The sequence below is a fragment of the Temnothorax curvispinosus genome, unplaced genomic scaffold, assembly GCF_003070985.1.
Source record: "Temnothorax curvispinosus isolate PA1 unplaced genomic scaffold, ASM307098v1 QBEX01001498.1, whole genome shotgun sequence".
Taxonomy (NCBI): Eukaryota; Metazoa; Arthropoda; class Insecta; order Hymenoptera; family Formicidae; genus Temnothorax; species Temnothorax curvispinosus.
This window is the reverse complement of record NW_020211278.1, coordinates 855,291-865,659: the sequence shown is the minus strand read 5'-3', so window position 1 is coordinate 865,659 and position 10,369 is coordinate 855,291. Positions and strand designations below refer to the sequence as shown.

The 10,369-nt window shown below is 34.0% G+C and overlaps 3 protein-coding genes across 3 annotated transcripts; all 3 read left to right on the top strand.

The window, feature by feature from the left end:
• Positions 1-458: 458 nt before the first annotated feature.
• Positions 459-2,846, top strand: LOC112465369. Its single transcript, XM_025032888.1, has 3 exons — positions 459-611; positions 913-1,606; positions 2,443-2,846. Exons 1-3 carry the CDS (start codon positions 480-482, stop codon positions 2,781-2,783), a joined length of 1,167 nt encoding a protein of 388 aa, XP_024888656.1. The 5' UTR covers positions 459-479; the 3' UTR covers positions 2,784-2,846.
• A 987-nt stretch (positions 2,847-3,833) lies between these two features.
• Positions 3,834-5,990, top strand: LOC112465359 (odorant receptor 4-like). Its single transcript, XM_025032877.1, has 3 exons — positions 3,834-4,023; positions 4,247-4,964; positions 5,650-5,990. Exons 1-3 carry the CDS (start codon positions 3,886-3,888, stop codon positions 5,988-5,990), a joined length of 1,197 nt encoding a protein of 398 aa, XP_024888645.1. The 5' UTR covers positions 3,834-3,885.
• Positions 5,991-6,988: 998 nt separating this feature from the next.
• On the top strand, positions 6,989-8,288 carry LOC112465288. Its single transcript, XM_025032774.1, has 2 exons — positions 6,989-7,260; positions 7,569-8,288. Exons 1-2 carry the CDS (start codon positions 7,117-7,119, stop codon positions 8,286-8,288), a joined length of 864 nt encoding a protein of 287 aa, XP_024888542.1. The 5' UTR covers positions 6,989-7,116.
• Positions 8,289-10,369: the final 2,081 nt, after the last annotated feature.

Below are 10,369 nucleotides of genomic sequence, written 5' to 3'. Positions count from 1 at the left end.
TACATCGCAATATTTCAACATCTCTGTTTTACTTCGGGATATGGCTTATTGTTAGATTCGCGTTTCATAAATAAGAAATTAGAGAGGGAATTCTTTTTCCGTCAACGTTGACTTACAGATATACCTACGTGTATTTTTTATGAGAGACAGAAGATTTTAAAATTCAAATAGTTTTACAAGAAAGAAGAGAAGACCTGCGATCAATATAATATCCGCGCGTCGCTTCACCGCGTACCTCAAGGTAGCGGTTTTGTAGATTGCGACATTCGTATAGAGCGCGCGACCTTTTTCAAAGAAAAGATCTCTCCGCTACATTCCGTTGTGTCTCAAGAAAAGTCAGCGCGGCTGCGAACGGTCGCACGCGAATAAAAGATGCAATACTTACGGCGGTATCTTCCGAAAAAAGTCGAGACTTCTTCCGCGTGCCTCGCCTTAAATCTGACGAGCGTATACTCGCGACAGGAGTTCACGGATTCGGAATGATCTTCCATAAAGACATTACTGTGACATTGTCAGTGCACAGATTTGCTCTTAGTTGCGTCGGTATCTGGCCTGTGAGGGAGAAAAATATCTTTATGGATCTCAGGTGGATCATCGCAGTATTTTTAGAAGTAAGTATTGTTAAATGGGTCATTGATGCTAAATCATGTAACATTTCTTTGCATAAATTTTAATAAGTTATTAATATTATTTTAATATTAGAATTATTTTATAATATTAAAATATTTTTGCAGGGTGCTCTTAAGCCAGTAAATATCTGTAAATTTTACTTTTATGTTTTAATTATCTCATTTGTCTACTTGCACTTGCGTTAACAACATAAATTTTGTATTATATATCCACAATATAAATAAAAATAAATTTGACTCTTTTTTGATAATCTATTTTTCATGACAATCTCTTATTTTCTAGGTAGTTCCGATGTGCCTCTATTTCACTGAAATTTATTTGCACTGTAACGGAGCAAAAAGCTCTCTTGACTCAGTGAATACCGGTGCCGCCGCCTTATTAGCCCTTACAAGACTAATCGCACCTCGTGTCCACCGAGAGGAATTACTCGAGATAGTCACTTCCATAATGGACGATTGGGCCGTGCAGAAGGATAAGAAAGTTCGTTGGGTCATGAAGAAATACGCGACAATGTCGACACGCGTGACGGTGCTTACCTTCTTTCTCGTGAGCATCATAGTGAGTACTTATATCACTATGGCGATATCAGCGATCACCGTGAAAACGGGCCAGCTCGATAATGAGATCGACAATGTGAACGTGAGCCACGAGAACGGAAGTCAGTCTTGTATGTTTGAAAGCGCGTCGTCGCGTCAGGCGTTTCTGGTCATTCAAGCGATACAGATGTTAACCACTGGTATACTAACTTTCGGTACCACCAGTTTCTTCTTCGGACTGGCCATGCATCTGTGCGCCCAATATGACGCGTTGAGTATAAAACTATCTGAATTCCGAGTCAGCGAGGCACGTCGCGCGATAGCCGAAGCGGTCCAAAGGCACTGTCATCTTATCCGACTGGCCGAGTGTATGGAGGAATCGTTTAATGCGAGCGTTTTGATGTATTTGTTCGTTACCAGCACTCTCATGTGTATAGATGGTAATATGCCTTTAAATATAGAAAATTATTATAGTTAAAGATTGTTTTCGCACACGAAGCTAAACTTCTGATCGACGAGATTAAATTTCAGTTTAAGTCGTAAGATAGTACGCGATTTAAAAGTAAATTTTTTAACAAAATAATAAATTAATATAGATTAATAAATTGTATAAAATTAATTGACTTGTTTATTACAAACTAAAAAGTTAACATAATGCCAACCTAAGATGCAGATGTATGTACGATAAAAATTTTAACGTGCTTTTATAGGTTTATATCTTCATATTATAAATTTTTGAAAACAGAAAATTAATTATTTTGTAAAAAACAAAGTGTTCTCAAGTAAGTGTTCTTGAGCCTATTTCAAGTTTTATTAAAAAAAAAAAAAAAACACTTAGAGCCGACTTTACCGTCTTCGATTAACTTGATCCTCCGATTAAACTCTTCGTCTCTTTCTAATGTTTATTTCTATCAATGTAGATTAACTTTAATCTCGGTTTTAACTTAGGTTTTATCTCCTTCTAATTCTCAGAACTAAAGAGAGATACAAAGTAAATTAAACCGAGATTAAAATTAATTTATATTAATAGAAATAAATATAAGGGGGAGTTATAAGTTAGAAAGAGATGAAGAGTGAGTTCGGAGGATCAAGTTAATCGGAGACTGCAATGTAAAATCGGCTCTTAAATTCTAATTTGCAATGACATTTTAACGTGGCTGAGATTTATTTAATTGTTTGTAATCTTTGTAATACAATATCGAATCTCGTAATATATGTTCCAATAAAAACTGCATGTTTTTAATGTGATACATTTGATAATGTGAACATTTTCTAGGGTACATGTTAATCGCATCGTTACCTCTCGGCAATCTACATATGATTATACATAGCATTAGTGTTTTACTTCTTATGCTGCTCCAACTGTCGTTCTACACGTTCGCTGGCGATTACTTGGAGATGAAAAGTGCCGCATTGTCTTATGCCACTTATGACTGCGATTGGTTCGAACTGCCAGCTAGTATAGCCAAGGATTTTCACATTATTCTAATGCGAGCCAGTATTCCTCATCAATTGACGGCCGGAAAATTCATGGTCATAAACATGGTTACGTTTAAAGATATCTTAAAGTCCACGGCGTCGTATCTTTCGGTCTTGCGTATTATGTTAGGTGAATAAACAATATATATTATCCAGTTGTTGAAGTTGCGCAATATTGTCGATTACATTCCCTCGCGATAGTTAAACCTTCATAAAGTTTGTAAATTAATTTAAAATAAAGTTTTCAGAGAGTCGTATTTTAATTTTAGAGATATGCATGGAATATCACGATATTCTGATATAAAAGTTTCCAATTTGTCTTCAACAATACACGATATATTTTATATATCCCTCGTCTTTTCCGTCCCCTTTCAGTTACTTCAACGGTACAGAACGATAGACTGAACGTTTTACGTAAACGTATACAAAATCGTACGATGCTATACGTTACCTGTATGTTTCGATTTTAGTTATAGAACTCTACAGCATAAGAACTGCGGTGCACTATTAATTTTCGTATTTCCTTTTATGTTTTTGCCATGATGAAAGAGATGCATGATTGTACCGCGTTGCATACCACAAATGCATATTCGAGCAAAGGCACTCTCGCTAGAAGCTGTAATCGGTAAAAGTTCAAAAGTGAAATAGTCTTCGACTGCAAAGCGACGCATCCTATAGAGTATAGAAACATATGTGATTTTGTTCTGTCAATTCCGTTTCTGCGCGGCGTAACACACCGTTTCTCGCGTGAATAAAAGATCAAAGAAGGGTGCCTCGCCCTCGATGGCGTGGGTAGTAAGATGGCTTTGCTTGTTGCGCGCCTTCATAGTAAGTTTGGAGTTCAGTCAACGCACAGTGAAGAGAAATCGAATAAACGTTATCGAGAGAAACGAATATCAGTAATTTCATTCGACTTGTGCGTGATAATTGTTCGCAATTGAAATACTGATTTTTGATTCTTGATTAAATCAACATTTAAAAAAGTACATTTAATTTTTTCATTATTAAAGTGTATTTTTATGTATTTGTAAGTAAATTAATATTGCGATGATAAGAAGTGCATTTCTTTAAAATATTGCTGTGTTTCGATATTAACTCGAATTAAGTTTTATAATTGACATTGCTTTGACTAAGATCTTGGTGTAACATATGTGGAACATAAGTACATATGTAGGCTTAATTGATTTTTTGATTAATTCTTAGAAAAAGATACGTAGAGATATTTCGACGATTCTGAATAATGAAGGAAGACTGGAACGACGAATCTCACTACGCCCTAAATGTTTACGAAAAAGTTCTTGGTATAATTGGAGTTTGGCCTTTGAATGCGGGAGAATTTAAATCCATCGCACGATGTTCCTTAGCCATTTTGATCCAGGTAAATATTACAAAAATAATTATTAACAAACTGGATAAAATTAAAGATATATACGAAGTATATTATTTTTTTATACCTTTGTCATTACTCCTGTATTACAGAAACCATTTTCATCTCTGGAAATGGTTTCTTGAACAAAAACACTTAGACATTTGTAAAACTTATGTGAGTAATAATTAAAAATAAAGAAATCGCGAATTAACGCGATTTCTTCGGCGATTAGATCAGTACTATTGGCAGCCTGTCTCTGGAAGCGTATCGGCAGTGTCTCGGTGCCGAAGACATGATGGAGGCTTTTCTAATGGACCTCTCGTCTCTCGTCAGTCTCTCCAAGCTTCTCGTCATCCGCCTCACTTGGAGGCACACTTACGTCCTGGTGACTTCTGTTATCGACGACTGGTCGGTGTCCCGGGACACGCGACAGCGGGAGGTGATGATGAGGTACACCCATGTAGGCAGGATTGTGTCCTTGACGATGTTGTATCTGGGCTACGCATCGGGCGTCTCGTTCCTCTTCAATGCCGTATCGTTCGACAGTTTGATACCCTGGCTAAATGTCTCCAAGGCTAACGATAACGATAACGATACGGTTGTGACTACATATTTCCTGGCGACTTATTGCGTCTTCGGATCGCTGCCGACAACTACTTACAGCTGCGTCTTGCTGCTACAAGTGGCGCAGATCTTCGTCAATGCCACTTCGCATTGCGGAAACGATGGTTTCTTCTTCGGTCTGGCGATGCACCTATGCGGGCAGTTCAAGATACTGCAAATGGACTTTGCCAGCATCGAAGTAGAAGAGCGAACCTGCAAAAAGAGGATACGGATGTTAATCGGCAGACATTGCCATTTGATAAGACTGACTGACAGTTTCGAGTACGCATTCAACATGGCCATTTTCACACAGGTGTCAATGAGCGTGCTGCTGCTTTGTGTGGAAGGTATTCCGTTTCGGTATTTTTTTAAATTACATATATATATATATATATATATATATATATTCTTTACTATCCACACTATAACTACAATATAAAATACAATAACTTTTGCTTGGCAAAAATGATTGTGCTTTATGTTTTTGTATTAGAATTTACGATATTAGCTTTATATAACAAACATTTAAATCATTAATAGCAGATATTTCTATTGTAATTTAATAAAATATATTTAATTTTGACGCGTTTTAATCGCATATTGCATATTGGATTTTACTGTTCTTTTCTCTTATATAACTGGAGTTTTCGCCTTTCGAAAGCTCTAAAAATTATAAATTAAATACTTGACATGTTAATATTGCATCTGCTCTAACAAAGAATTTCAGAACTTATTGTTAGTAAATAAAATATTAAGTAGAAAAAAATAATAACAAAAACATTATAAAATAAGAAATCAAAGGATGGCAAATAAAATCTCTTAAACTAAAAAAAAGCGAGCATGCCTAAATTTGCCGAATCTATTATAAATATTTAAAATATCATTATAAGCCAGAAATTTGCGTCCTAAAAAATTAAAGACTTTAAATCTCAGAAATAAAATATATGATTCTTGTTATTATATATTGCATATTATTAAAACATTGAAGTGTTACATTGTGTCTCTTTGTAATAATTTAAGATTTATTTTCAGGTATGCAATTGACAATATCATTGAAGTTAAGTGATAACGTCGCAGCAATAAAACACGTTGTCTTGATTCTAACAATGCTTGTGCAACTGTATCTCTATTGCTACGCTGGCGATCAGTTGGAATACGTAACCGGAAGGATCGCGTACGGCGCTTATGACAGTCCGTGGTATAATTTTGATGTAAAGGTAATGAAAAACCTGCGTATGGTGATGTTTCGAGGAAGGATGCCGCATCGAACGACAGCCGGGAAATTCCTACCGATGAATTTATTTTCATTTAAAGAGATTTTGAAAGCTACAGGCTCCTACCTTTCCGTTCTCAGAGTAATGATAGATGTGTAAAATTGATATTGTCGGCACACGATGACACGATTATAAATTATAACTGATACCTTCAATGCAATATTTCCTTCCTTCGTTTTCTTCGGTCTTGCATACGTGAATAGTTCGATATGTGTCTGGGTGCGACATTGATTAATATATTTTGCCAAACGTTAGGTAAGAACATACCACGATTAAAGTTCGAATGTTTGTATTTATACCACGTTATAATAAATCGCGCAAAACGCACAATATTACTCGACAATCATCAACATGATAATATATAATTAATTCAAGAAATGCTTATATATATTGTTGACTTATTTTTTATTCAAAATAGTTTTAGAATAATTTTTTCCTTTTTCGGAAAAATCCAAAGCCCTAAAAATGTATAACTATAAATTATTAACAATAATTTATTTAAAAAAGGGTTTATTCTAGCATTATTTAATATGTAACGGTCGGATCATAATGTAAGAAAATGATAAATATTAATATAAATATAAAATAAATATAAAGATAAATATTAACGTCACAATTCTTAGAATACACCATTACAATTTTTTTACGTAAAGTTTATCTTTTTTCTTTTCCCTTCTTATGTTTGAATCTATCTAAAATCATATACGATTTTAAAGATTCGTATACGAATCTTTCCCCAGTGAGGGCAACAGTTTCGTGAGATCACTTAGGCAGCTATTTGTATATTTTTTATTTATCGCGAAATATAATATTTAAACAGCTATAGGTAAGTCTAATAGATATCTACAGATATTAAGAGGCACTGTCGAGGACAATGTTGAGTTGCGTATTATTTCTAACCATATTATTTGTACAAATACGAATGCAAACGAATGCTATACTTGCATTCTCCAAGAAAGTCACGAAAGCCGAAGGTATGAATAATAAATTAGAAAAAAATCCAGGTGGTCGGTTGCACCACGGAAGGGTTGCTTAAGTATTGCAGGTAACAAATCGAATATTGAACGATGCGGTTATTGCGGAGGGCGGGAGAAACAATAGACAAAGAACAGCAGCCGCTTTCAAGGAATAACGATTTGAAGAGAAACTTGAAACATTCAGTGTAACAGTCGGCAGACTAGATAATAAAGATCTTACGCAATTGTAAAATTTTAAGTGCTCGAGAATGGGATCAAGTACGGAATGGAATACTGACACTGCGCATATTTTGAATTTTCATAAAAATTTTCTTGGTATAATTGGACTCTGGGTATTAGATGATACAAATGTATTCTCGAGGATTCGATGGTTTTTATCGACGATAGTGGAAGTAAGTTATGCTTCTTTAATGTAATTTGTATTCTTACATATTTGCGTATAAGTATTTGAACTGAATTTGTTTCTTTCATCTCATTAAACAAAGTATTATGTTAAATTTTAGTTTATTTTTATATATTGTATATATATAATATATATGTATATATATATTTTGCCTTACTAAAAAGATATTTTGTTATACATTTATTAAATAATTATTAAACGTTATATGTATAGTAAATTATATATATATTTTTTTAAATAAAATAAAAATACATTTATATTGAGACGCAATATCTCTATTTCATTTTCATGAATTAGACGAGTACATCGATCACCATGTCACTAGAAATGATTCGACATTGCAATGGCCATGAGGATGCCATGGATGCTTTTGTACAAGGCTCATCGTCAATATCTAGTGTGGTAAAACTGCTTTTGCATCGCGTATATTGGAGACAAAAATTTATTTTGGTAAAATCGGTTATCCATGATTGGACTTACGTGAAAAATTCTCACTCTCGCGACATCATGATAAAATATGCGCGCTTAGGTAAACTAGGCTCCTCGATATTCTTCTATTTCGGTTGTGGCTCGTTCATATTCCTCGTTTCCACTGTCGTGTTTGACAACATCGATTTGTCTTCTGAAAAACAAATTTTTAATGAAACGTACCAAAGAAAACTTATATTAACGGCCTATTGCGTCTTTGGAAAGTATACATCTTCTTTCGCTTACTGCGCCATTGGAGCTTTACAGTTCGTGCAGTTTGTCGTTAACGTCATTGCGCAGTGCGGGAATGACGGGTTCTTCTTCGATCTCACGATGCACATGTGCGGGCAATTTGCAATTCTCCAGATGAATTTTACTGAATTGGGTTGCGAAGATTTTTCCTACCGCACTAAACTCGCCACCTTGTTGAAGAGACATTATCAACTTATGTATTTGTCGCATTATTTAGAGAGAACATTCACCCTGGTCATCTTGGCACAAGTTTTTATGAGCGTCCTTGTCCTGTGTGTCGAAGGTAGACATATTTAACGTAAAAGTATTTTAAATAAACAATAACCAAATTTATATTTGTAAACTTTTCGAAATTTATATTGTTACTTATTCCATGTCATATACAATACATATACATACATCATATATCATATATGCATATGTATGTATGTATATATGTATGTATGTACATTTATGTATGATATAGAATAACTAATAAATGTAAATTCCAAAATTTTTACAACAAAAAGTTAAACACATATATATATATATATATATCTATATCTATATATATATAATTCAATAATGTTCCGACTGACTCATCAACGCCTAGCCCAAACTTCTAAACCTAGAAACATGAAATTTGAGGACTGTATTCCTTCCATGACGTAAGCACTCAATAAGAAAGGATTTTTAGAAATTCGACCCCTAAGGGGGTGAAAAAGGGTAAAATGTGTTTTCATGACTTTCTCAATATCTCTTGGCTCCGATGAGATATCGACTTGGTTTTCGCTTACAAAGGTTATCCATACAAGTGCTTAAAAACATAATTCAAAATTTTGCCCTAATCATCTATCTATCTATTTATCTATCTATATATAATCAAATGTTTCTACTGACTCATTAACGTCCAGCCCAAACCCCTACGTCTAGAAACATGAAATTCGGAGAGTATATTCCTTCTATGACGTAAGCACCCACTAAGAAGGGATTTTTAGAAATTAGAAACCCCCTAACGGGGTGAAAAGGGGTAAAACATGTTTTCAATATCTCTTTAGGCCTGTTGATATGTTGATTTGGTTTTTGCTTACAAAGGTTACGCATACAAGTCCTTAAAAACATAATTCAAGATTTTGCTGCAATCAACCCCTAAAGGGGCAAATCTAAATTCGGGGGTGAATTATAGAATCCTTCACATACCGTAGCGAAGCACGGGTGTATCAAGCTAGTCATATATACATATATTGCAAATAAATAACAAAGACTGTGTCAGAATTAGGCTTATATTTCTAACTATTTTAAATTTATCACTAATTATATTTAATATTGTATTGTTGTCAGGTTTTCTTTTACTTCTCTCGCTTGAAATAAACGATACTTATGCCGCCGCAAAACATAGCATCTTTATTGTCGCACTACTGGTGCAACTTTTTCTCTATTGCTTCGCTGGGCAGACATTGGAGTTCCAATCGGAAGAATTGGCATATGCAATTTATAAATCTCCATGGTACACTTTTGACCTGAGCATGATGAAAAATTTACCACTAATAATTCTTCGAGCAACTAATCCTCAGCAACTAACTGCAGGAAAGTTTGTAGCAATAAATTTGATGACTTTTAAGGAAATTTTGAAGGCTTCCGTCTCGTATTTATCAGTGTTAAGGGTAATAATCAAGCGATAAGTAGAAATTCTTTTAAAAGAAAAGTAGATGGTTTAGTTTTTCTTTTATATAAATTACGTTATCTATATAGCTGATGTCTGTTAAACAATTGTAATTAATTGATAAGTTTTTTCTGTAAATGATAACAAATAAAAATATGTAATTTGACGGAATGGCAAAATTGCATTAAAATTATATTTATTGGGAGTTATATAAATACAAAAAACATTAAGAACATGTATAAAAACCACGTTCAAGTAATGTGTAATAATGCAAATAAAAATTAAGAAAAATTTGTACTACAGTAATTACTTATAATATTATGTACGCATAGTGTTTATTAAGTTTATTTATTGTGACGGAATGAACATGTGAAATTATTACTTGGAATGAAGTTAATAGCTTCACCAAATGCACCGCTTGCGCTGTTTCTTAGGAATGACTACGAAAGTTAGGGAAGGTGTGTAAAGACATGTACACCGACCTGTTTTCGCACTTATTTTCCTGATTTCTTGGTCCTAATCGCTAATATCTGTTGCTTGTTCCTTATATTTTTCATTGTGCGAGGGCCTTTACACACCCCTCATCCATAGTGGCAGCTTATGCTCCGTCTATATATGTCTATGAAACAGACTTAATTATAATATATTTTATTAAAAATTTAAGTATTCACACTCACACGCAGTTAACACTTTGAACACGTTCGTATATGTCTTAAAATAAAATGTTTATTTTTAG

Coding starts and splice junctions, on each gene's coding strand:
- LOC112465359 (XM_025032877.1), top strand. CDS start 3,886: ATGAAGGAAGACTGGAACGACGAATCTCACTACGCCCTAAATGTTTAC. Junction 4,024..4,246: donor CCTTAGCCATTTTGATCCAG/GTAAATATTACA, acceptor TTCGGCGATTAG/ATCAGTACTATTGGCAGCCT. Junction 4,965..5,649: donor GCTGCTGCTTTGTGTGGAAG/GTATTCCGTTTC, acceptor ATTTATTTTCAG/GTATGCAATTGACAATATCA.
- LOC112465288 (XM_025032774.1), top strand. CDS start 7,117: ATGGGATCAAGTACGGAATGGAATACTGACACTGCGCATATTTTGAAT. Junction 7,261..7,568: donor TTTTATCGACGATAGTGGAA/GTAAGTTATGCT, acceptor TTCATGAATTAG/ACGAGTACATCGATCACCAT.
- LOC112465369 (XM_025032888.1), top strand. CDS start 480: ATGATCTTCCATAAAGACATTACTGTGACATTGTCAGTGCACAGATTT. Junction 612..912: donor TCATCGCAGTATTTTTAGAA/GTAAGTATTGTT, acceptor CTTATTTTCTAG/GTAGTTCCGATGTGCCTCTA. Junction 1,607..2,442: donor CACTCTCATGTGTATAGATG/GTAATATGCCTT, acceptor AACATTTTCTAG/GGTACATGTTAATCGCATCG.